Source organism: Gopherus flavomarginatus, chromosome 5, assembly GCF_025201925.1.
Source record: "Gopherus flavomarginatus isolate rGopFla2 chromosome 5, rGopFla2.mat.asm, whole genome shotgun sequence".
NCBI classification, from domain to species: domain Eukaryota; kingdom Metazoa; phylum Chordata; order Testudines; family Testudinidae; genus Gopherus; species Gopherus flavomarginatus.
The window spans coordinates 69,650,093-69,678,002 of NC_066621.1; the positions used below are offsets into that span (position 1 = coordinate 69,650,093).

At 39.0% G+C, this 27,910-nt stretch overlaps 1 protein-coding gene across 1 annotated transcript in view; it reads left to right on the forward strand.

Moving 5' to 3' along the window:
- Positions 1-27,910, forward strand: part of KIF18A (kinesin family member 18A) — a 137,476-nt gene that overhangs the window by 52,966 nt on the left and 56,600 nt on the right. Inside the window, exons 7-12 of the mRNA XM_050955287.1 lie at positions 427-603; positions 1,180-1,254; positions 1,529-1,638; positions 10,724-10,886; positions 20,249-20,413; positions 27,746-27,867. Of these exons, the coding sequence (XP_050811244.1) occupies positions 427-603; positions 1,180-1,254; positions 1,529-1,638; positions 10,724-10,886; positions 20,249-20,413; positions 27,746-27,867 (812 nt within the window). The remainder of the gene's footprint in view (positions 1-426; positions 604-1,179; positions 1,255-1,528; positions 1,639-10,723; positions 10,887-20,248; positions 20,414-27,745; positions 27,868-27,910) is intronic.

A 27,910-nucleotide genomic window follows, 5' to 3' on the forward strand; every position in this document is an offset into this window, starting at 1 on the left:
GACATAAGCAACATATCTCAAAGAAAAACTGTTCCGAGAGGTAGATAACCTGTTTTTGTTTGTTTTTTTAATATAGATTATAAAGATTCCCCCATAGTCCATTCTCTGTGCCAGTACCAGGCTGTCCGCATCTCGAAAATCACCATTCTCCGCTATCTAGGGTATAAAAAGCAAATGGCTAACTTTCAAAAATTCAAGCAATAAATGCACTAATTCTTGATTTTTGTGGGGAAAGATTTAAAGTAGACAGTGTGATTTGGAGGGGGATTACTAATGGAAGTGAAAGATTACAAGGCTTTACCACTTGCCACTAATGAATGTACTGTTATCTTTGTGGGATTATTAAGCCTTAAAACAGACTTTTAAGGTAGGTCAAATATACTAACTTCTATAATCCATAAAAATACTTGTGACTTTTTATTCTAGAGCAAGAAACAGCACATTCCTTATCGTAACAGCAAGCTTACTCGTTTACTGAAAGATTCTCTTGGGGGGAATTGTCGGACTATAATGATAGCTGCTGTTAGTCCTTCTTCTATGTTCTATGATGACACTTACAACACTCTGAAGTATGCAAACCGAGCAAAAGATATTAAATCTTCTGTAAGTAATATGTATACAATATTTTGGAAGTATTAGAGTCTACAAAATTAAAATAGCATAAGATTAAAAGAACAAAGCAGTTATGTGTCTAAAGAACCATGTAACTTGCAATTAACTTGGCTTTCGCTTCAAAATTCTGTTGAATCATCTAGTCTAATATCCTTTATTTTCTTATTTACATTTTCTACTTAAATATTTTAAGATGTTACATTAGAAATCAAATATCATGTGTTTAAGGTAAATGCCAATGCTATTCTTCAAGAATGCAAACTTTATTTGCCTCAGGGAAACCATATATCTCAATGTACTTTACAATGGTAGTTAAATATCATTATCCCCAATTTTCTATATTTGTGAAATATGTGCCCTTTGACATGCAGAATGTGCCCGTAACCATTGGCAGAATTAGGAATAGAACCACAGTCTTCTGGCTTCCAATCTGATTTAACAACATACTTTTGTCTCATCTTGTAATACAGTACAAATTTAATTAGTAATATTTGTGTCTAGTGCAGTTACTGTGTATGATATATCATAAAGAATGTTGTTAAAATTTAACTCTCTTTTCTTTAACAGTTGAAAAGCAATGTTGTTAGTTTGGACAGTCATATAAGTCAATATGTTAAGATTTGCAATGAACAAAAGAAAGAGGTATGTCAGTCTTAATCACTATAATTACTATGTTAACGTCACTGAGGTATAAGCAGAAAGTGTATAATGAATGAAAGTATTCGGTAAGATTTGTCTTACCATTTCTCTGTAGTTTTCCTAAGGAGCAAATGTTTCCATGTTCTATTCAGGGGGATATCCCTAACTGTTAATTTAAAAATGCCTTTTACAAGAGAAGCACAGAAAGATAGTGAAAAATAAATTACACAAGGCAAGCTTTGTATTTTAATGAAAACATATTTTCCTCATTTTTCAGATCATAATGCTGAAAGAGAAACTGAGATCATATGAAGAAGAAAAAACAGCCATTCCTGAAAACCATGGTACAAGTGTTCTTTCAAACCAGCAGCAAGTGGAAATACAAAGGTAACATCATATTAAGGTCTCATTCTGACACATTTAGGTTTGCAGAATTTTACCATAGACTTGTAAAGTCAGTTCTTTTTTTTTTTTTTTTTTTTAACAAAAATCTTTGTTTCGGCTCGATTCATGTTGATCTCTCTAAACTAGATGTGACATTATACTCAATATCGTTTTACAGTACATCTTGATGGAGGGATTTAAAATTAAACAAATGTCATGATAGACTCTTTTTGTAATTGGTCTCTCTTGACTCCGCTACAGAACTTTAAGTTAACAGCAGGAAAAATATCAGTTGGTGAACTTAATGAACATTATTTTAGCTTCCTATTCAGTGATAAACTTTCAGCTATTAAGTTTCAATATAGGCATATGAGCTTTCTAAAGCTATATATTAAAGGCCATATCTTCCATTTGTTATAATCTGATGGCAAAAACAGTACTGTAAAGGAATAATCTAGTTTTTTCTTTTTAAAAACAGGAAGTTTAAGTGCTGGATTGGAGTTAGTGCTTCAGCAAAAACAAGTAGCAACAGGATATACATTTCACTATATTAAGCTTTCTATTTAAAGGTTCAGAAATCATGCACACTATACAGTGCAAAGAAAAAACAGATAGTTGAATCTTTTAATAAACCTGTAAAATGATGATACTTGATTGAGACATGTTGTATAAATTTAAGAAATACTTGTAAAGTGTGTGAAAGATGAAAAAATGTGACGTATTAACTGAAAATCCTCCTTAAATTGTGTGGCTAAAAAATAACCAAAAAAAAATAACCAAAAAAAAATAAAATAAACCAAAACACTACACTCCCTGGAATCCTGAAAAGGACATTGGTCTGCTTACTAATTAGAGGACAAATAGAAAAGCACAAATTGATTTTACCCCGTCTCTCATCCTCTTTGTTTCTAATGGAACATGAAATGTATTCAGATAATTTGAAAATAAAAAGTTTTCTGAAAAAATCTTGACTGCTGATTATCTCTCTTTAAAAGAAAAACAGAAGAATTAATCATTTGATGCTTTAACTATCAAGCTAAATTATTGGGTAAAACACTACGAATTCTATGGAAGTCAAGGTGCTCACTCAATTCACGTACATCAGCATTTAGGGGGAGGGAAATGTCGAAGTTCTGAGATTTGTACATATTTTCCTTTTAAATATTTACCAGTTTGACAAAAGTGTGGCTGTTTACTCTAGTCAGCAGTGTTTGTTTACCGTTGACCACTGAGCCTTACTAAAATCTGAACTTCGCCATTGAGTCTTTGTTTTAAAATGTTTATCTTGTATGCACTCTTTTTTTACAATTTGTTCAGTTTGTGTGATCTGTGATTTATGTATGTTGGAGGTACTGAAGTTCAATAAACTGTCAGTTAATTTATCTTTTTAACTATTGATATATCTTGGCCTAGATACTGTTGTACTGTTAAAGGCAGGGATTTATCGACACACTAATTTTTTTTTCCTAGCTAAGGATTCATATAGTGTAATGCAATTCTTCCCTAAATATCTCACACATATATTTGGAATGCATAAAAATAGATCCCTTGAATCTAAATGTTTTAATTGGTACTTGATTATGGTGAAACTAAAACTTCACAAAATGCAGTTTCACTAATCCTATAATGTGATGCTGATACTATAAGGTTTGCTTTCCTGTCTGTGGTTGAGTCAAATATATATTGATTTTATTCCTGCTGTAAAGTGATTCTAAGCCATGTGTCAATTTTGCCTATCTACTTTAAGATTTCACAAAGGTCCCTGTAAAATGGGAGGGAAAGGGTCTGAAAACAGTGGTCAATAGTTGGAAAACTATCCTGCAGTAATACTGAAGCATACCTAAGTCTCATAGTGGATAACAAATTAGATGGTGTTTGCAAGGTGATGCACTGATCATTTTTGCTAATGTAATTCTGAGCACCATACAGAGGATTCGTAGAGTAGGGAGAGGATTACTCAGTTTTGGGCACCATTTTATCAGGAAAATGTATTGAAACTGCTGAGAATTCAGAGGGGAGTAACGCAGGCAATCCACAAGCTAGAGAAATAGACTCAAAAAAAAAAACAACCCATAACTGAAAAAACATATATTGACAGGTTTGGCTAACTTAACAATGTGTAGTGTGTGGGAACAGCAGACATTTATAAACACCAAGAACAGAGTGGAATTATTTGGGATGGTACAGTTTTGCGTTGAGCTAGGAGCAATAGAATGAAATTGGGAAACAGAGAACTTAGGCACAGTGTCAGGAAAAGTTTCCTGACAGATCTATTAGGGTGTTGAATAGTCTCCCAGGGGAAGTAATTGAAGTCCATTCCACAGGACTTTAACAACTAGGCTAGGCAAAAATCTCCCAAAATGTACTACAGAGAACAATCCTGCCCTACTAGGAAGCTGGTCTAGATGACCTAATAGATCTATGAAATGTTAAATTTCTTAAACAGTAACATAGAATTTATTGAGATTTTATAAGAACATAAGAACGGCTGTACTGGGTCAGACCAAAGGTCCATTCAGCCCAGTATCCTGTTTGCTGACAGTGGCCAATGCCAGGTGCCCCAGAGGGAGTGAACATAACAGGTAATGATCAAGTGATCTCTCTCCTGCCATCCATCTCCACTCTCTGACAAACGGAGGCTAGGGACACCATTCCTTACCCATCCTGGCTAATAGCCATTAATGGACTTAACCTCCATGAATTTATCCAGTTCTCTTTTAAACACTGTTATAGTCCTAGCCTTCACAACCTCCTCAGGCAAGGAGTTCCACAAGTTGACCATACGCAGTGTGAAGAACTTCCTTTTATTTGTTTTAAACCTGCTGCCCTTTAATTTCATTTGATGGCCCCTAGTTCTTGTATTATGTGAATAAGTCTAACTTTTCCTTATCTACTTTCTCCACATCACTCATGATTTTATATACTGCTATCATATCCCCCCTTAGTCTCCTCTTTTCCAAGCTGAAAAGTCCTAGCCTCTTTAATCTCTCCTTATATGGGACCCTTTCCAAACCCCTAATTATTTTAGTTGCCCTTTTCTGAACCTCTTCTAGTGCCAGTATATCTTTTTTTGAGATGAAGAGACCACATCTGTACTCAGTATTCAAGATGTGAGCGTACCATCGATTTTATATAAGGGCAATAATACATTTTCCGTTTTATTCTCTATCCCCTTTTTAATGATTCCTGACATCCTGTTGGCTTTTTTGACCGCCTCTGCACACTGCGTGGACGTCTTCAGAGAACTATCCATGATAATTCCAAGTTCTTTTTCCTGATTCGTTGTAGCTAAATTAGCCCCCATCATATTATATGTAGAGTTATTTTTTCCAATGTGCATTACTTTACATTTATCCACATTAAATTTTATTTGCCATTTTGTTGCCCAATCACTTAGTTTTGTGAGATCTTTTTGAAGATCTTCACAGTCTGCTTTGGTCTTAACTATCTTGAGCAGTTTAGTATCATCTGCAAACTTTGCCACCACACTGTTTATCCCTTTCTCCAGATCATTTATGAATAAGTTGAATAGGATTGGTTCTAGGACTGACTCTTGGGGAACTCCACTAGTTACCTCTCTCCATTTTGAGAATTTACCATTTATTTCTACCCTTTGTTTCCTGTCTTTTAGCCAGTTCTCAATCCATGAAAGGACCTTCCCTTTTATCCCATGACAACTTAATTTACATAAGAGCCTTTGGGGAGGGACCTTGTCAAAGGCTTTCTGGAAATCTAAGTACACTATGTCCACTGAATCCCCCTTGTCCATGTGTTTGTTGACCCCTTCAAAGAACTCTAAAAGATTAGTAAGACACGATTTCCCTTTACAGAAACCATGTTGACTTTTGCCCAACAATTTATGTTCTTCTATGTGTCTGACAATTTTATTCTTTACTATTGTTTCAACTAATTTGCCCAGTACCAACTTTAGATTTTCCGGTCTGTAATTTTCAGGATCACCTCTAGAGCCCTTTTTAAATATTGGCGTTACATTAGCTATCTTCCAGTCATTGGGTACAGAAGCCGCTTTAAAGGACAGGTTACAAACCATAGTTAATAGTTCCTCATCTTCCCATTTGAGTTCTTTCAGAACTCTTGGGTGAATGCCATCTGGTCCCGGTGACTTGTTAATGTTAAGTTTATCAATTAATTCCAAAACCTCATCTAGTGACGCCTCAATCTGTGACAATTCCTCAGATTTGTAACCTACAAAAGTTGGCTCAGGTTTGGGAATCTCCCTAACATCCTCAACCGTGAAGACTGAAGCAAAGAATCCATTTAGTTTCTCCTCAATTACTTTTTCATCTTTAAGCACTCCTTTTGTATCTTGATCATCCAGGGGCCCCACTGGTTGTTTAGCAAGCTTCCTGCTGTTGATGTACTTAAAAAAAGATTTTGTAATTACCTTTGGAGTTTTTGGCTAGCCATTCTTCAGACTCCTCTTTGGCTTTTCTTATTATATTTTTACACTTAATTTGGCAGTGTTTATGCTCCTTTCTATTTACCTCACTAGGATTTGACTTCCACTTTTTAAAAGATACCTTTTTATTTCTCACTGCTTCTTTTACATGGTTGTTAAGCCACGGTGGTTCTTTTTTAGTTCTTTTACTGTGTTTCTTAATTTGTGGTATACGTTATCAAAAGTACAAAGAAACTGGCCACGATCTAGTTATTTAAAAGACTGGCATGTGGTGTAAATTTCTGGACAAACTAGTATTTTACATGAAGGGGTCTACTTTTTTTCTTGTACTAATAATTTTGTATGGCTCTGTTTATTTTAGAATCTGGGCACGTGCTAAGAAATCAAACTTCATTTTTTGATTATTTGTGTTATGTGAAACTCTGGCTAAAATAATAGCCTTAGCTTCTGCTGCTTCTGTTCCTGCTTGCCATCCAGCCTCTGGTGCCATCCAGCCTGCACTGCTGCTGACAGCCATTCTGAGGAAAGGACGAGTATTCCGCAGTCAGTTAATTTGTTAGCTTTCAATACAGCTGCTTATTAAAGTTATTTTTATACGCAGTCAGGCTGTATAAAGTCTGCATACCCTATCTGAGTTGTTGCTACTGCCAAATACTTCTCTGACAGTGTTCTTTTTGCATAATGGGTACTGTATAGGCCCAGGTTTCATAGGCAAGCTCTTGGACTTCGTTTATATTTGTAGCTTTCTTAGTTTCTGTAACTTCCACAGTTTTCATTGAATTATTTTGTCTTTAGGGAAGGTTTTTGTTTCTCTTAGTTATGTTCTATTACAATGATAGCCAAACTGCGGCTCTTTTACCATTAAAGTGTGGCTCACAGAGCCCCCCACGCCACTCTCTATTCTCCACCTACCAGATGGGGGCAGGGGAGAAGAGCTCAGGACCTCTGCCTTGCAGTGGGGTAAGGGCTTATGCCCAGTAAGGATGAGTGTCTTGGGCCCACCTGCTGGATCTCAGGGCCCCAGCAGGAGTGGGGCTGGAGCCCCAGCAGGTGTGCCCCGTCTCTCGAATGTCTGAGGATAGTCGTATGCAGCTCGGAGGATCAGTATGAGTTTGGCCGCTCTTGTTCTATTATTTCTTCTTTTGATGTGGTATGCCCGGGAGAGAAAACAAACAACTTAATTTTTTTGATGTTCATTTATCCCAAGGTCTGAACTATTTTTCTAGGTCAGCCTCTTCTGTAAGGGAGGAAAAGACTATGATAAGAAATATCTGCATTCTTTTTCTTGGATGCATCCCTTTAGAATCCCATCACAATCAGGTTTCTGAGAATTATCCAGCTGGCATTACTCCAATTGGCCCTTGCTGTTGTTTCAGCTGGAAAACTCTAGAGGCAGAATTGGATACTTATGTCTCTAAATTACAGTACTTGCATAATATTACATCTCTCAAGATTAAATGAGGACAAGTCGCAAGTGCAAAGTAAGATTCTATTTCCTTTGTGCTTCTTCACATAACACAAGAACCATGGTTTACCCAATGAAATTAATAGGCAGCAGGTTTAAAACAAACAAGAGGAAGTAATTCACACGTTGCACGGTCAACCTGTGGAACTTGTTGCAATGAGATGTTGTGAAGACCAAAATTTTAACTGAGTTCAAAAAAGAATTAGATAAATTCATGGAGGATCAATCCATAATTGCTATTCGCCAGTATAGTCAAGGAAGCAGACCCTTGCTACGGGTGTCACTAAACCTCCAACTTGCAGATGCTGGGACTGGATGACAGGATGGATCACTTGAAATTACCCTATTCTGTTCATCCCTTCTGAAACATCCAGCCACTGTCAGAGACTGGTCCATCTAATCCAGTACCCTTTGGTCTGACCCAGCATGGTCTGTCTTATGTACTCAAAATTTAATTGCAAAGTATCAAATCTGTTTTAGGCTTGCAAACAAGCTTGTTTTTTTAGCAATAGACTAGAATCTTGGAGAATTTCCAGCAAATATGTAATCAGCGTGTTAGGTTCAGCTGAAGAACCTAATGTTGAGGCTTCTGAGTATGTGTGAAACTTTATCTTTGAAGGAAGAGAAATTTGTCTCATCTTTACAAAGGTATAGTTCCTATCAAATGTCCAGATCTAAACCAGTAAAAACGTGAGTACGTCCGTCCCTGTTTATGTACCTACTCTAATTGTACTTGTCAAACATTTCTGAGAATGGGGAGGGGGGGAAATACAATAAAATAATTTTATACTGGATGCAGTTTGTATGTTTCTGTCTGACAACTTGAGACAGAAACTGCTTTTTTTTCCTGCTATGCCTCTGTGAAAGTATATTTTTTCCATATCTAAAATTATATAAACTGACAAATATGTGTGGAAGAATTATTTGTTAAATTCTGCAGATATAGAGCCTGAGGATGGTGATTTTGTGGTCACTCAGTTATTCCAGATATTTCTAGATGTTAACTTTAATTTTGTTAGCTTAATAATAAGGTATCCTTTTTAATAAATACTCCTAAAATGTATGTTGTTTATTCCTCAAATCTGTTATGTTTTTGGAGGTTTTTTTTTTTTAAACCTTTGGGACATAATCCTGCAAAAGCTCCTGAACAAGCTGCTTACTACTGTGACTAGTTCCAGTTAAATACTCCTGGCAGTGAGCACTGAACTCAGCAATAAGATTAAAATTTTCAAAAGAGACTGGCTCTTTAGTGACATAGACATTTTTTTGAAAATGTTACTGTGTTATAGGCTTAGGCCCCAAGTCATTTATAATCATTATAACTTATTGTGATTTTTTTCCCCTTTATTACAGTGAAGTGTAAATACCCCTAATAAAGATCAGGGCACTATTGTGCTAGTCACTCCACCAATGAATAGATGGACTAGAAAATATTTGATGGGACAATTGATCTTAAATGGTTCCATCTCTGTGGTGTGTGCCCCTCTGCTCTGATTGTCTGCAATGAAATGCTTCATTTCTTTGAGACTTATTCTATGTTTGTTAAGCTTTTGTTTGTCTCTAAATTAAAAATTATATATTTTAAATATACCTTACTATCCAGAAATAATAATAATCTCTGGAAAATGTTGGACAAAGTAGTTGAATATCTATCAGTGCGGAGAGGAGTTATTACTTTAATTCTATTTGGTCTGGTTATAAAATACTAGAATAAGACCTTAGCTTTATTCAGACATTCTAAGGTTATGAAAAGGAACTGCTGCTGATGGAACACATTTTATTGGAAAACAAAAAAATCCAGCCAGCCGCACTACAAGAATCCCTGTGAGAGGGAGAGAGGGTGTCTTTATTTTTTCTTTTAGCTAGTTCTGTAGATGTCACTTTGACCTTATGTATTTCTAAACACAGCTGGCACTTCATATCTGGAATATCTGCATGTTCAAAAAATATAAGCATATTCCTGTGGTTCTCTCAAATGAATAGAATAACATGACAGATCTATACTAGGTGAATTAATAAGCTGGATATATCTGATTATCATCCGTTAACAATGTAAGCAAGGACGTGGTGGTAATTAGACTCCAGAGGAAATATCCCATCCCCGACTCCATTAAGAACCAACAGCATCATTTTTTAGTGTTTGCAGACTCATAATGTATTTACATAATGGTTTATACTCTGGACAATGATGGATTAAAGCTAAGTAGGTCAGGAATCCACCCAGAGATCTAGGTTTCCCCAGAACTGGATCCCTTCTCCCAAACATCCTTCCATCCCGAGTTTTCCATCCTCAACCTCACAGGTATTAGGACCTAAACTTTCATTGCATTTGATTATGGTTTCACTGTCCACTAGCTGCAAGCAATTGCAAAGCATGCATGAGGCCTTGCAGGGAATTAAACAGTTGAGAGGGACACCTACAGTGGGTGGGGCTTCATTTGCAAAGGGTGAGTAGGGGTGCTTTTGCAATATTTGTAGGCGGCATTATGTGCCATTGGTAGCAGTCACCATAGCTATTGGATAGACTGGTACCTCGTGCTGAGTAAAGAAGGAAATGGGAAGCCTTTTGCAATACTGGAGCACAGCACATTGTGTGTGGAGAGTCTGGCTGCTGTCTGCTTGAATCCAAATATCAGCTTCACAAATCAAAGAGCAAGGCATTTTTTTTTTAAAAATTAAAGCTTGAAAACTTGAGAGCTGCGGGGGAAGGAAGAAACCAGAAAAGATTTAAATTCTTGGAATTTAGTTTCTGTGCACTTGGGTGTCAGTTGTCTGTCTCTTATTTATATCAGAGTTGTATATAATTTAAACTCTTTTATAGAAAATGAAGTACTGGTACTTGTGTAGTGGTGGTGGTGGCTGTTTGTGGGAAGAGAGAAACAAATGTACTCTTTTAATGACTTCCTAAACTAAACAAGGATAGTTTAATCCCCTTTGAAACTTGAATATGTGCTCTTGTTTTGTATGGATCTTAATTTGAATTATAGAATCTTTGCTCTTTGAACTTCTACTTTGGGAAAGATAAATAGGAATATCACCTTTCTTGAGGTCGCTTACTAATTTTGATTCCTTATTTTTCCATATCTACTTTTTTAGCTCAGAACTGGAATTGTTTTCTTCTGTTGTATCACTGTAAACCAGGCATTCATGAAAGGACTACATATGTCGTCAGTTTCTATTAACTTGTCCCTTATTTCTGGTAGATTTCGAGAGATTCTAAAAAGTTTGTTTATAAATCGGGAGGAAATCAGAAAGGAATACCTCAAGCTGGAAATGCGGTTTAAAGAGAACATTTTGAAAACATATTACCAGAAACAATTCCATGAACAAATTGAGTTGATGTGCTCTGAAGAGAGAGTAGAAAAGGTGAGTGATTTTTGTACCACTTCATTTTGCCATGTTACAGTATAGAACCTCTTTTTTTTTTTGAAATTTTTACCTTTAATCTGGTTCAGCTATCTAACCTTTTGTATTTAAGTGTTCAAGTGTCTTCAGCTTGTGAATTCCATTTTCAAAGCGACAAAGATCCTTAAGAACCCAAGTCTTGCTAAAGATCAGTAGGACTAAGTTACTTGCCTAAATTAAACTTAGCCTCCTAAATCACTTGAATTCTTTTAAATGTGTTACTTGGGTCAGGACCATATGGATATTAAGAATATCTTCTTTTAGGGCAAAAATTGTATAGTTTTAATTTTAATATAAAGGAAAAGGGTTCTAGACTTCCTTTCTTCCATATGATTTATTTTAACTGTGGCATGTTACCTGTGCCTGTTCTGCAAGCTGTGTATAATTCAGTTGTAATTCTCAATAAATATATCCTGAATATTACTGAGATGCAAATTGCATTGATTGTCATAAGTTCATATGTACAATTTTAACAAAACAGTGCAGCGTACGCTGTATTGACAATCAGATAACATTTTAACAGTTGGCATTAATACAGAAAATGTGGTGTTGATGTGAGGTGCACTATTTTTTTCACACAATAAGGAACGTGTTGACACTTACGTTGCGGCTAAACACAAAAATCTCTCAATATTTCAATGTAGATGTGATTCACAGTTGCTAATTTGAGATCTGACTAGACTGAACATTTCCATGCTGCATTTGTGCAACAACAAACTTACCAACATAGCAGCGCACCTGGCATAGCTACTTAGGTCACTGTCATCTGAGAAGTCCATTTGCATCACTGTAGTAACAACAAACCTCGTCAAGCTCCATGCCAAACTTAAAGCAATACAAATTTTCTGCAGTGTTGACAAAGGAAAGCTAGTCTTTTTTTAAAGCAGTTCTACCAGTGGCCTTGCAGTTCAAAACCCGTTGGCCTGTATTTCAAATGATTGCTGTTGTTCAGAGTTTGATATCCTAATCTTCTTATAGAAGGTCCAAGAGTAGGCAGGAGATCCTGAAAACACTCCAATCTTAATTTAGTTTCTGAATAAAAATTTACAGCTGTAAAATATAGATTTAATTTTTCCTCTTTTTAATCAGTTATTATAGCAAAATTTAACTTAACTGGCAACAATTTCAGATTTCCAGTGTGTGCAGTGATTCACTTGGAGGTTTAAACTTGTTATAAATAATGTCAAGGTAAAAAATGCGCTGCTGTTTCAGAAATCTTGTGCTCGTCACAAATGATGTTTCGAGTGACTGTCATATTCCAGAAGTTTTTCATGTCACAATCTGCAGTGAATGGAATTTTGAAGTACTACTTTAAAACATTATTTTTATCCTGTATCATCATTTCTCTAACACCTATTATAGTGAACAATTATAATATGTTTTTCCATTTTAACAGAGCAATAGCTCTGCTGTAGTTAAGATTAAGACTAGCTTTGTGTTTGAAGTTCAGTTGAGTGCTCTAAGATCTGTACAGTTAATCAGATTGCCTTGAAATTTGATGTGCTGCATGGGGTATAGTTGTATGAGGAGACTTTGGCAAACCAGTAAAGTGTTTGAACCACTATGACTTATTGTTAAAGGCGACTTAGTCAGCAAGCTGTAAATTGGCTGTTCAGTAATCTCAGCTTGACCAAGGCAGGAGGGGAGGGGGTTTGGGTGCTACAGAAAGGGCAGCTTGACCCCGCGTCTTCCTGATAACAACTGTGTTGAAGTTGCTGATACATGCATTTTAAAAGAGCAGGATGTACCCTCAGGAATGTCTGTTGGGGTCTCAAGGGTACAGATTCTGGACAAACCTACACCTGGTTAATCAATAATCAGAAGGAGCCTCTTGCTTGCCCATTGGAACTGTTTGCTTGACAAGTTTTCTTTAAGGGACATGTCATTGTATTACTAATGTATAAATAAGGGGGAAAAGCTTGAGATGGGGGGACTCTTTGGCACTGGTCTCTCCCTCTGGATGCATCTTGTGCTCCCCACCAGCAGACGGGCTGCCGCTGTGTCACTCGAAAGCCACGCTCAGCTTTGGTAATTATCAAGGGTTAGGGGTGTTTTACTCACTTTGTTACGGATGTGTGTAAGTGCTTGAAACTAGTAAAGTTTAGCTTTAAGTGAAAGCACTCTTGTGTTGTCCTGTTTGTGCCAGCCATCTGCCGTATCTCCCCTGATTTATTTTCTGACACCTCCTCGCACAGAGTAAAAGTTACCAAGAGCTTTGGGTTGAAAGAACCCAGGGTAACATAGTCAGTTATCCAAATGTGATGCCACCAAGCGGATCCCAAGATATAATCCCTGAGGGGAAAAAAAGCTGGCACGTTCTGGCATTGGTTTTTTTTTCTCAGAGAGATCAAACCAGGGATCAGTCATTACACCAGGGACTCAAATTCCCTACCAACCTCTCCCTCCCCCTAATAAGTCAGTCTATGAGGAAGCCCTGCCCTCTGGGTTGGGATCTTAGAATAGGCATGTGAGAGCATGCACTGAGAACGCACTGCTGACACTGAGATGAGGAGCTGAGAATGGATATGCTTGACACATCAGAAACTTTCAGAGGAAGGGGGCAGGGAACCCCCACGCATTTGAATGGAGCAGCTCACTACAGCAAGGGAAGGGATTCTCCCGTTAGCTTAGTTAATCAAATTCCCCAAGAGGTGGATTAACCTTCCATCAGCCTAGCACTGTCTACATCAAGGGCTAGGCCAGCTTAATTACGTCACTCAGAAGTATAAATTCTTCACACCCTTGAGCGATGTAGCTGAGTCGATATAATTTTGTGTATACCTGGTCTAGATTCTCTAAAGTTGCATACTTGCATGGATTGTCTTGAAATTGGCTTTGCCTCCTGGAGTAGCGTAGTTAGTTATCCAAATGTAAGAAATTCAGATTCTGGTAACATAAAAACTTGAAACCTACCTTGCAAAGAAATCTGAGAATGAACTGTAAACATTTGGGGAAAATCCACCTCTGTTAAATTTTTTAGGTTATTTAAACATAATTGATACAACAGAATATTTAGAAAGTGTGTAATTTATTTTCTCTTAAAAACCAGTTTAAACATGTGACTGCTCACTCTTGAACCTCCAATCTCCCCTCCCTGTAAGTGGCAATAGGGGAAAGATTTGGGTCTGCAGTAAGGGATGGGAGTATTTTATGGGAATGGGTGGTAGGGGATGGAAGAGGAGTTGAGGGTTCAGGTAATGGGCAGGAAGGAGGGGTTGGGGAATATGAGGAGTCGCAGAGAAAGATGGGGGTGTGGGGTTGTCAACCCTGAATTTCCCCTGGTAATCTGGGAGAGCCCTACCTCTCTTCAACAGTCTGAGCCCCAATTCCTGCCTGATGTGTGTCCTAGGAGCTGCTGCTCTTTGGTACCTGAGCCCCTCTCCCTGCCCTTGCATGTGAGTTGGCATTAGGGGTTAGTGTAACACAAATTTAAATATCTGAAATCCAGAAAATGAATTGTTATGGTACACATCACCCCTGTGTGGGGACTGGGTGGGCCGGGGCATTCCTGAGGAAACAAGGGCAGAGGTCGCAACTGGGGATAGATAGTGGGAATGAGTGGTCCAGCTTGCTGTGCAGTTAAGGCTACATAACCAAGGTAGCATGCAGCCTGCCAGTAAGCTGCTACATGTGATATATGTATTCAGCAGCATAAGGCAGGAGACAACAAGGAACAACTTTTTAAACGTTAATGACTGCTGCAGTGCCGAGTAATAGCTTAATGGGCTGGGAAGGGAAGGGAGAACTGGAAATGTTGGTGGCAGGGGCTGCATGTTACGGTGAATGATGAGGCAAGGTTGAAGAAGCACATAGACACAACAGTCTTCTCTTACTTTCTTAAAATTACGGTAACAATCATGTAACAAAAGTGACACTGTTCTGAAACACAGATGTTGCATGGGATTTCCCTCACCAGCCCTGTTAACTACACACTGCAAACATTTCAAAACATGACCATTATCCCCATTCCACTATAGCAGATATACTGGAGTGGTGAAAGAGCTCCAAGGAATCATATAGAACCGTGTGGCCTAGAGGAAAGACTATTGGACTGGGACTGTTCCTAGCTCTGTCATCGGCTTGCTGGATGACCATGGGCAAATCATTTCACTTCTCTGTGCCCCAGTTTTCCGTCTCTAAAATGGGGATAATGATGTAAAGTTCTTTGAAATCTACTGATGAAAAGGGCTGCATAAAAACAGGTCTTTTAATGATTAACCTAGCCTAAGTAACATATAACTGCAAACCTAGGTTAGAATTACACCTGCCTAAATGACCATTAACTCCTACCAACAAGCATTTCTCTTTCTGTTTAAAAAACTAGAAAATTAAATAGCAAAAAACTTTATTAATGCAGAGTTAAAGTTATTGGTGATAGTTCTTGCTCTTCCAGAACATCAAGTTCAGCAAAACTCAAACTTCTGTAAACCAGAAAAATACAGAGTTATAGTAAAACACCCAGACAGTCTTAACTCTGCCCTCTTTGAGTGGTGCCCCAATATGCCCATAACACAATGTAAAGGCCGAGTGGGAGCATGTGTAATAGACGGGTGCTAGCTGCACTTGCCCTATGATCAGAGTTTACTCCCCTGACAAAATACCACACTTGTAAAATTTAACAATCATTTCATACTCTCTTACCACCCTTTCACACTTGAACAAAAGATACCACCTAAACCTGTATTTCCCCTGCCCATCATTAAATCCAAAGACCGCTCTCATGTCCCACCTAACTGCTGATAATACCAATGGCAAGAAGGTCCCAGTGCCCTGCTACCGACACAGTCTTGCATTTCTGAATTGAGATGCTCCATGTGTTCCATGGCCTGAAGGGATTATTATGATCATTTAATCTAATCTCCTGTATAACACAGGCCAGATGTAGCCTGGAACCTCAAGTTACATATGTACCTCTTTCCTTTGCTTGCACACCTGGGGAGCACTCAGACCCAGAGCTGCTCAGATCAAAATCACAGTTCATTCAAGCTGCTCCAATTTATTCCTTCACTATTCAAAACAGCTATACCTAACAGTGAATGCAGCTGGAGTGCATGAAGATAATTCCCAATGCCTGTTGCCAGCTTCAGGGGAGCAGAGTTAAGATTGTGTGGGCATGTAGCTTAATTCTTTATTTCCTGGTTTTCACAAATTTGAGGACTGACTGTTTTGGAGGATACCACCAGGCAACCTTAACTCTGTGTTAACAAAGGTTTTTTTGTTTAATCATTTATTTCATTCAAACATTTTCTATAAAATGTTTGATATTTGCATAGAAACGTAACACTTGTGTACTTAAATGTAGCTTTATGATTACTGTTTAATTTATAGTCATGATCTTGGTAGAGTCAAGTAGGATAAGTGCAGTACCCTATTTATTAAAAAAAAAAAAAAAAAAAAGCCACTGTAACCTTGAAATTGAATGTCCTTTTGATCTGGTTGGAACAAATTGTATTGTAATTTCTAATCCAGTCGTGATATAAAAGTGACTATTCATGTTTCCGTGGTATGCTATGCTTCTGTTCTTACACACATTTTGGGAAGTATGCTATTTTTCTTTACTGCTTCTGTTTTCTTCATCTAAAATAGACTACAGGATCACAAGAGAGTGTCTAAGAAAAGTGAATTTTTAAAGGACATTTTTCATTTATGAAATATTCATTTTATGTTCTCTCTTGATTATTGTATCCAGCTGTTGAGTTTGTGCAGTACTGGGTGGTATGCAAACTTTCCTATCCAAACCTTCCCCATCTTCATGCTAGGCTCGCTTAGACCCCATCCTGGCAGGAGGGAGGAACCTAACCATGGACTGAAAACATGGAAAGTCTCAGTCCAAAAGAAGAATTGTTGAGAGAATGAGCAAGTGAAAACCGAGAATGAAGATTACCTTAACTAGCATTTGTGAAATCAGTGTTAATTTGTTGTGAGTTTGGGTCCTGAGTACTGCGTTCTGTGAACCAATCTTGGGCTATTACTGACCTTTGCCATGTTCACTTTACATGGGGCTGCCTCTGGAGCCAGTGTCTTTGTTTGGCTCATGCATACTGGCCCCTTAAAGCTCTCGTCTTCAGCCTCCATAACGAATATCTTCAAGTCTGTGCCTCAGCTCTGCTCTGGGCCTAAACTCTGGGGCTCATTTTCTGCTGCTGCTTGATAGTTCTCTCCTTATAGAATCATAGGACCGAAAGGACCTTGAGAGGTCTTCTAGTTCAGTCCCTTACTTAGTCTTGCCTTGAGTGTATTATCTAGACCATCCCTGACACATGATTGTCTAACCTGCTCTTAAAAACCTCCAGTGATGCAGATTCCACAACCTCCCTTGGCAATTTCTCTCGGTGCTTAAGTACCCCTACAGATAAGAAGTTTTTCCTAATGTCCAACCCAAATAGCCCTTGCTGCAACTTAAGTCCATTGCTTCTTGTACTATTCTCAGAAGTAAAGAACACTTTTTCTTCCTCCTCCTTGTAACAACCTTTTATGTACTTGAAAACTGTTATCATGTCTACATCTTCTCATCTCCTGACCAATCAAAGCCAATTTTTTCAATCTTCCCTCACAGGTCATGTTTTCTAGACCTTAATTCTTTTTTTTTTTTTTTTGCTCTCCTCCTCTGGACTTTCTCCAATTTGTCCACATCTTTCTTGAAATGTGACGCCCAGAACTGGACACAGTACTCCAGTTGAGACCTTATCAGCATAGAGTAGAGTAGAAGAATTACTTCTTGTTTCTTGCTAATACGTCCCAGAATGACATTTGCCTTTTCTTTTTTTTTTCTTTTTTTTTTTTTTTTTTTTTTTTTTTTAGGGCTGTCGATCAATCACAGTTAACTCACACGATTAACTCAAAAAAATGAATTGTGATTAATTGCACTGTTAAACAATAGAATACCAATTGAAATTTATTAAATAATTTTGGGTGTTTTTCTACATTTTCAAATATATTGACTTCTACTACAACACTGAATACAAAGTATCAGAGGGGTAGCCGTGTTAGTCTGGATCTGTAAAAGCAGCAAAGAATCCTGTGGCACCTTATAGACTAACAGACGTATTGGAGCATGAGCTTTCGTGGGTAAATACCCGCTTCGAAAGCTCATGCTCCAATACATCGGTTAATCTATAAGGTGCCACAGGACTCTTTGCTGCTTTTACTGAATACAAAGTGTACAGTGCTCACATTATATTATTATTTATTACAAATATTTACACTGTAAAAATGATAAAAGAAATGGTATTTTTCAATTAACCTCCTATAAGTACTGTAGTGCAAACTCTTTATCGTGAAAGTGTAACTTACAAATGTAGATTGTTTGCTTGTTTTTGTTACATAACTGCACTCAAAAACAATGTAAAACTTTAGAGCCTACAAGCCCACTCAGTCCTACTTCTTGTTCAGCCAAGCGCACAGATAAACAAGTCTGGTTACAATTTGCAGGAGATAATGCTGCCCACTTCTTGTTTACATTGTCACCAGAAAATGAGAACCGGCATTCGCATGGCACTTTTGTAGCCGGCATCACAAGATATTTACAAGCCAGATGCTCTAAAGATTCTTATATCCCTTTATGCCTCAGCCACCATTTTAGAGGACATGCGTCCATGCTGATGATGGGTTCTACTCGATAACAATCCAAAGCAGAACGGACCGACATATGTTCATTTTCATCATCTGAGTCAGATGCCACCAACAGAAGGTTGATTTTTCTTTTTTGGTGGTTCGTATTTTTTACAGTCCAACTATCTATAATCAAAATAAATATAAAGTGAGCATTGTACACTTTGTATTCTGTTTTAATTGAAATCAATATTAAAAATGTAGAAAACATCCACAAATATTTAAATAAATGGTATTCTATTGTGTAACAGTGCAAATAATCGCAATTAATTTTTTAATCGCTCGACAGCCCTACTTTTTTTTTTTTTTTTTTTTTTTTTTTTTTTTTTTTGCAACAGTGTTATGCTATTGACTCGTATTCAGCTTGCGATCCGCTATGACCGCCAGACCCTTTTCTGCAGTGCTCCTTCGTAGGTAGTCATTTCCCATTGATTGTTCCTTCCTAAGTGGAGTTCTTTGGATTTGTCCTTATTGAATTTCATCCTATATACTTTAGACCGTTTCTCCAGTTGGTCCAGATCATTATGCAGTAGCTGGTCCTTTCCACAGACTTTTGTGCTACTTCCCCACTATTGTATGTGGGATGTTCCCTGTAGTCTCAGGGAAATATGTCAGCAATATAACACAGGCCTCCAAAGGCTGGAATGGCTTGGTCTAAGCCACTTGCTGCGTCCACCTACATACCAGCTGCTCCCTGGTCTGTGTCACGTGTCAAACATGCCCCTCACTGGGCTCAGAGTGCAGGAGACTCAGACATGGGAAGAAGTGGGAAAGAGGGTTCTCCTCCATTCCTTTTGCCCTAATTTTCAGTCCCCTGTGACCATTGGTCCCCTATATAGCTTCTACTCTATGAGTCACTTCCCTCCACCACCTTTAGAATAGGGATAGTGTTTGAGGAATTGGCGTTGAAACTTTCTTCGTTTTGTCCTTCTGCTCCTTTCTTATGTATCTAAGTCCTTGTCTACACTAATGAGGTAAGTCAATCTAAGTTGCACTCTTTAAGTTACATAATTTAAGTTGACATAGCTTAGATCGATTTACGGCGGTGTCTACACCGTGCTATGTCGGCGGTAGATGCTTTCCCACGAACTTAGCTTCCAGCTCTCAAGGAGGTGGAGTATTGAAGTCGACAGGAGAGCACTCTCTCATTGACTTATCGCATATTCACCAGACTCACTAAATTAACACCATTGCATTAATCGCTGCAGAGCCGATTTAGCCTGTAGTGAGGACAAGCCCTACATGTAGTCATGCTGTCATTAGGGGAGCAAGGATTAGAATTCAAGAATTCCTCTCTCTTTTCTACATTCTTTGCTTACTAGTAACTAGACAGGGCTACCTGTAAGAATAATATAGGTATATATAACTTTTCTATTCTATAGTTTGACCATTATAGCTTTTAAATATTTTTTTAAAACATGCAGTTTTTGTAAGAGTATTAAACAATTTACGATAGTCTCAAAAGTCCTACTTAAAAGACTTCAGAGGAAAAGAACTATGAATGAGAGCGTATAAAACAATTTAATAGACTTCAGTAGTGCACTTAGGAAGAGTGTGCTACTTTACAAATATTACATAGATCAAAGACTGTGTAAATTGTTTTGACTATATCTATCCAATTATGGAAGCCTGCGAAGTCTTTTTCATAACAGAATTCAGTGAACATTATATGGTAGTTTCCTGTTAAATAATTTTATATGGTTGTATTTCAGGCCACTTGTAAACGGGATCATAGGCTCGCAATGCTTAAAACTCGTCGTTTGCATGTGCAGAATAAGAAAGAAGAGGAGATGAAACACTTTGAAGAGAATACTAATTGGCTGCATCGTGTGGAAAATGAAATGCGTCTCCTGGGACAAGATGGCCATATTCCACAGGTAAATGACTTTCCTTTCAAAGGTAGATTTCAGACGTAGTCAAACACAGACTCATAGACTTTAAGGTCAGAAGGAACCATTATGATCACCTAGTCTGACCTCCTGCACAACATGCCACAGAATCTCACCCACCCACTCCTGTAACAAACCCCTAACCTATGTGTGAGTTATTGAAGTCCTCAAATCGTGGTTTGAAGACCTCAAGGTGCAGAGAATCCTCCAGAAAGTGACCCATGCCCCATGCTGCAGAAGAAGGCGAAAAACCTCCAGGGCCTCTGCCAATCTTCCCTGGAGGAAAATTCCTTCCCAACCCCAAATATGGTGATCAGTTAAACCCTGAGCATGTGGGCAAGACTCACCAGCCAGCACCCAGGAAAGAATTCTCTGTAGTAATTCAGATCCCACCCCATCAAACATCCCATCAACAGACCATTGGGCATATTTACCAGCTAATAATCAAAAATAAATAATTGCCAAAATTAGGCTATCCTGTCATACCATCTCCTCCATAAACTTATCAAGCCTAGTCTTGAAGCCAGATATATTTTTTGTCCTCACTACTCCCCTTGGAATGTTGTTCCAGAACTTCTCTCCTCTAACGGTTAGAAACTTTAGTCTAATTTTGAGTCTAAACTTCCTAGTGTCCAGTTTATCTCCATTTGTTCTTGTGTCCACATTGGTACTGAGCTTAAATAGCTCCTCTTCCTCCCTGATATTTATCCTTCTGATACATTTATAAAGAGCAATCATATCTCCCCTCTGCCTTCTTTTGGTTAGGCTAAACAAGCTAAGCTCTTTGAGTCTCCTTTCAGAAGACAGGTTTTCCATTCCTCGGATCATCTTAGTAGCCCTTCTCTGTACCTGTTCCAGTTTGAATTCATCCTTCTTAAACATGGGAGACCAGAACTGCACACAATATTCCAGATGAGGTCTCACCCAGTGCCTTGTGTAATGGTACTAACGCCACCTTGTGTTTACTAGAAATACCTCACCTGTTGCATCCCAAGACCGCATTAGCTTTTTTAACAGCCATATCACATTGGCGGCTCATAGTCATCCTGTGATCAACTAATACTCTGAGGTCCTTTTCCTCCTCTGTTACTTCCAACTGATGTGTCCCCAGTTTATAAGCAAAACTCTTGTTATTAACATGCTTATAATAGTTGGGAACAGATTCTTTCCTGGAATTTTTTAGTTATGGAAGACTCCTCCAGTACCGATTAGAGCAGTGTCAACTAGTTTAGTCTCCCTTGCACAAATATGGCAGTTCTTCTGCTCTGCCTGACTATATTGCATCGTTTTAGTGCAATTATTTCTCATTCATGAAAATATTTAGCTATGTACAGTGGTAAGCATACAGATGGCATTTAAAAGATTGAATAGAGCATAGTTTGTAAAAATACTGTGACACTACATTTTTACTGGCATGGGTTAGGATTTATTGGACACTCAGAAATGAGTTTTAAAGTATTTAAAAGAAGATATTGGCACACTGGTATAAGGAGGGTGTTCCAGGCTTGGTGATCAGCATAGGAGTCACTAAAACTAGAGCACAGGTTTTATGTTATAAGCCCTTTCTCTTCAAATTCATGAACAAGGATGAAATTTGTGTTAGCTATAGCTATAATTTTCAACCCAAATGTTATTGCTGGGGAAATGAGACGATTTCCATCCCACGATGCTGAAAGAATTGGCACATGAGATTGCTAGTCCAGAAGCAAAGATTTTTAACGTATCTCTCTTTTCAGGGCAGTACCATGTGACTGGGGAACAGCTAATGTCATACCATACCTATATTTGAGAAAAGGGGGGTGGTGTGATCATGGCAATTACCAACTTGTTAATCTCACCTCAGTAGTGTGCAAGATTTTGGAACAAATTTTGAAGGAAAGAATAATTAAATTCATGGAGGTAGATAGTAATGGGAATGTAATGCAACATGGGTTTACCAAAAGTAGATTATGCCAGACTAACCTGATTTCCTTCTTTGAGAAAAAAAACTGATTTTTTTAGATAAGAGAATTGCGGTATGTCTAATATACATGGACTTTGATAAAGCATTTGACGTGGTGCAACATCGGAAATTATTAGTAACTAAAGAAGATGGGGATTAGAATAAGAATTGTAGGGTGGATAAGGAACTGGATAACGTGTTGTGCTGAAAGGTGAACTGTTGGACTGGAGGGAGATTAGTAGTGGAATTCCTCAAGAATCAGTCTTATGACTCATAAAAATATTGAATATGATTAATGACCTGGGCACAAAAAGTGGGAGTGCACTAATGAAATTTGCTAATGATACAAAGTTGGGAGGCATCAATACAGAGGAGGATCAAAATACTATACAGGAAGATCTGGATGCCCTTGAAGAATGGAGTGGCAGATGTACTATGAAATCTAATAGCACAACGTGTACGGTCATACACTTTGCCCTGGTCTACACTACGAGTTTAGGTCGAATTTAGTAGCATTAGATCGATTTAATCCTGTACCCATCCACACAACAAAGCCATTTTTGTCGACTTAATGGGCTCTTAAAATCGATTTCTGTACTCCTCCCTGACGAGGGGATTAGCGCTGAAATTGACCCTGCAGGGTCTAATTTGGGGTGGTGTGGAGGCAATTCGACAGTATTGACCTCCGGGAGCTATCCCAGAGTGCTCCATTGTGACTGCTCCGGACAGCACTCTCAACTCAGATCACTGGCCAGGTAGACAGGAAAAGCCCCGCAAACTTTTGAATTTCATTTCCTGTTTGGTGAGCTGATCAGTGCAGGTGACCATGGAGTCCCAGAATCGCAAAAGAGCTCCAGCATGGACCAAACTGAAGGTACTGCATCTGATCGCTGTATTGGGAGATGAATCCATGCTATCCAAACTCTGTTCCAAAAGGTGAAATGCCTGAATATTTGAAAAAATCTCCACGAGCATGAAGGACAGAGGTTATAACAGGGACTTCAGCAAACTTAAGGAGCTCAGGCAAGCCTGCCAAAGAACCAGAGAGGCAAACGGCCGCTCCGGGTCAGAGTCCCAGACATGCCGCTTATATGATGAGCTGCATGCCATTCTAAGGGATGCCCCTACAACTACCACACCCCTGTGCTTCCGTCCTTCCCCACCCCTCCCGGGCTACCTTGGCAGTTATCCCTCCCTTTTGCGTGACAAAATAAAATATTAAAGAATGCATGAATTTGAAACAATGACTTTATTGCCTCTGCAAGCAGAGATCAAAGGGGTAGGAGAGGGCGGTTGGCATACAGAGAAGTAGAGTGAACCAAGAGGGCCGGTTTTCATCAAGGAGAAACAAACAGAACTTTCACACTGTGCCCTGGCCAGTCATGAAACTGGTTTTCAAAGCTTCTCTGACGCACAGCATGCCCTGCTGTGCTCTTCTAACTACCTTGGTGTCTCACTGTGCATAATCAGCGGCCAGGCGATTTGCCTCAACCTCACACCCCACCATAAACATTTCCTCCTTACTCTCACAGATATTGTGGAGCACACAGCAAGCAGTAATAACAGGAATATTGGTTTTGCTGAGGTCTAACCGAGTCAGTAAACTGCGCCAGCGAGCTTTTAAATGTCCTAAGGCACATTCTACCACCCTTATGCACTTGCTCAGCCTATAGTTGAACTGCTCCTTACTACTGTCCAGGCTTCATGAGCCATGGGAGTAGGCTGGGGTAGGTGTGACTGTGCAATGCTGCCGACTGGGAGAGTAGCCTGAGGCAGATATTCCAGGCAGGACTGAATCTCCATTAGACGAAACTTAAAGAAGAGAATGACCTGGAGTCATTCCCATTTTTGTCCAGGCGCCCCCAACCAACCTTAGTGAGGCCGGCCAGGAGCACGCCTGTCTGCCCAGGCGCCCCCCCCGAGCAACCTAACCAAGGTCTGCCAGGAGCACCCATGTGTCATAAACAGATAGCTAAGGGTTAATGTCTCTTTCACCTGATGCACCTGACCAGAGGACCAATCAGGAAACCGGATTTTTTCAACTTTGGGTGGAGGGAATTTTGTGTCTGAGGTCTTTGTTTTCTGTCTGCCTGCTTTCTCTGAGCTTTGGAGAAGTAGTTTCTACTTTCTAGTCTTCTGTTTCTAAGTGTAAGGACAAAGAGATCAGATAGTAAGTTATATGGTTTCTTTTCTTTGGTATTTGCATGAATATAAGTGCTGGAATGCTTTGATTTGTATTCTTTTTGAATAAGGCTGTTTATTCAATATTGTTTTAAGCAATGGACCCTGTATTTTATCACCTTAATACAGAGAGACCATTTGTATGTATTTTTCCTTTCTTTTTTATATAAAGCTTTCTTTTAAGACCTGTTGAAGTTTTCTTTACTGGGAAATTTCAGGGAAATTGAGTCTGTACTCACCAGGGAATTGGTGGGAGGAAGAAATCGGGGAGATCTGTGTGTTGGATTTGCTAGCCTGATTTTGCATTCCCTCTGGGGGAATAGGAAAGTGCTTTTGGTTTCCAGGACTGGGAACGGAGAGGGGGAGTCACTCTGTTTGGATTCACAGATCTTGTGTCTGTGTATCTCTCCAGGAGCACCTGGAGGGGGGAAGGGAAAAAGGATTATTTCCCTTGGTTGTGAGACTCAAGGGATTTGGGTCTTGGGGTCCCCAGGGAAGGTTTTTCAGGGGGACCAGAGTGCCCCAAAACACTCTAATTTTTTGGGTGGTGGCAGCAGGTACCAGGTCCAAGCTGGTAACTAAGCTTGAAGGTTTTCATGCTAACCCCCATATTTTGGACGCTAAGGTCCAAATCTGGGACTAAGGTTGTATTTTTCCTTTCTTTTTTATATATAAAAAAAAGGAAAAATACATACAAATGGTCTCTCTGTATTAAGGTGATAAAATACAGGGTCCATTGCTTAAAACAATATTGAATAAACAGCCTTATTCAAAAAGAATACAAATCAAAGCATTCCAGCACTTATATTCATGCAAATACCAAAGAAAAGAAACCATATAACTTACTATCTGATCTCTTTGTCCTTACACTTAGAAACAGAAGACTAGAAAGTAGAAACTACTTCTCCAAAGCTCAGAGAAAGCAGGCAGACAGAAAACAAAGACCTCAGACACAAAATTCCCTCCACCCAAAGTTGAAAAAATCCGGTTTCCTGATTGGTCCTCTGGTCAGGTGCTTCAGGTGAAAGAGACATTAACCCTTAGCTATCTGTTTATGACACCACGGAACGACAACGACGCTTAGCAGTCATATTGCACTGTCTGCCATCAGCAAGGGGATGCTTCTGTGTAGCACTGCAGTACCAGGTCTGTCAGCATCACCCAGGAGACATACGGTGACAGTGAGATGAGTGGGCTCCATGCTTGCCTTGGTATGTCATCTGCATGGGTAACCCAGGAAAAAAGGCGAGAAACTATTTTTAGCCATTGCTCTCAGGAAGGGAGGGATGAGTGGACCTGATGACATGTACCCAGACCCGCGACAATGTTTTTGCCCCATTGGAAGTTCAACCCAGAATTCCAATGGGCAGCAGAGGCTGCAGGAACTGTGGAATAGCTACCACAGTGCAACGCTCCGAAAGTCAACACTAGTCTCGGTACTGTGGACGCACACTGCCGACTTAATGAGCTTAGTGGGGAGACACACATTCGACTGTATCAAATTGACTGCATCAAATCGAATCCTGTTAAATCGACTTCTATTAAATGGGCCTAATTTCATAGTGTCCTGATACTAAGCCTTTCTGCTACAAATGGGTGGGGGGAGGGGATCATTGGTTGGAAGGGACAAAGGAGGAGTGAGACCTGGCTGTTTTGTTTGATCACAGAATGACGATGAGCCATTGGTGTAGTGCAGTTGCAAAAAAGGGAAATGCATTTATCAGGTGAGACATTTCCAGTAGAGAGGGAAAAGTATTAATGCTATTGCGCAAAGCACTGGTAAGACTTCATCTGGAATACTGTGTACAGTTATGGTCACCCATGTACAAGAAAGATTAATTCAGAATGGAATGAGTACAGAGAAGAACTGATAGAATGATCAGGGGAATGATGGAAGTCCCATCTTGTTAGAGGAAACTAGAAGAGCTTGGCTTGTTTAGTGTAATAAGAAGACATCTGAGAGGGGATATGATTGCTCTCTCCAAATACATCAAAGGAGTAATCACCAGGGATGGTGAAGAACTGTTTAAGCTAAAGAACAATATTGGCACAAGAACAAATGGGTATTAAGTGGCCATGATTAAATTCAGGCTGGAAACTAGAAGGTTTCTACCTATCAGAGAGTGGTTCTAGGATAGCCTTCCAAAAGGATTAGTGGGGGCAAACAACTTAATCGATTTTGAGAGAGCAGAACAGATTTATGGATGGGATTGTATGACTGTTGTTTGTGACGGTGGGGGGGCATGGCTCATCAGCCTTGGGGGTCAGGATCCCTTCTGGTTTACATTTTACATTCAGGTCTTCATCCAGCCCTCTGCCAGGGTTAGGAATGGATTTCCCACCTACCTCAAAATGTATTTTGGATTTTTATCTGGTCTCCTTTCCCTGAATCATCAGAGATGGCCATAGCTAGAGATGGGACTCTGGATGGGGCGGGCCAGTGATGTGAGGTGTCACTGATCATTCTCTCTCTCATGTGCTTGACTGGCTGGTTCTTGCTCAGGGTCTAACTGATCTTGGGTTCAGAAGTACATTTTCCCCCAGGTCATATTGGTAGTGACATTTTGGGCGGAGAAGGGGTAGGGGGTTCACCTTCATCTGCAGCATGGAGTGTGAGTCACTTGCCAGTATTATCTGGGTGTATATCAATTAATCCCCTGCCATTGCAAGGGTCTTGGGCATTCATGTACCTTAGTCCCTTCTAGTCTCTGTCTGAGACACACAATAGTTTAGTTCCCTGTGAGCTGTACTGTTTTGGTATAATCTTCATTTTGGGTTTAGTGTGCAGGTGCTGGGTGGTGGCCTGTGATCTACAGGATGTCCAAATAGATGATCTGGTGGTCCCTTCTGGCCTTAAACACCATGAATAAAAAAAAAATCTAGAATAATTTCAGATATACACAAGGTATATGCTATTGTACATATATGTACTCTTTACATCCAGCGCACAAATCTGTTTGTGAATGGAAAACTATAGGACAAAAGCATTTCACTGCTATGTCTAACTAACATAAATTAAGTTTTATTCCTTCTGTAAGATTTATTAAATTAAAAGTTTAGTATTGTCATAGTTGTAGATGAATTGCAGAACTACTTTCCAAGGTATTGCATGCTAATCTCTCAATCTTTTTTAGACTGCATTTGTATGTATCGCACTGAAATTGAAATAATATTTCTTATGTAACTTATTTCTCAAGGTGCTTCGTAAAGATCTTCACTGCTACCATTTAAAGCTAGAGGTCAAGGATCTGAAAATGCAGATTGAACACATGATGTCTCTAGTATCACTTCAAGAGCAGCAACATAAGCAAACAGAAAAGTAAGTGTGTGTTTGTATATCATGCTTGACGTGTGTGTTCCTC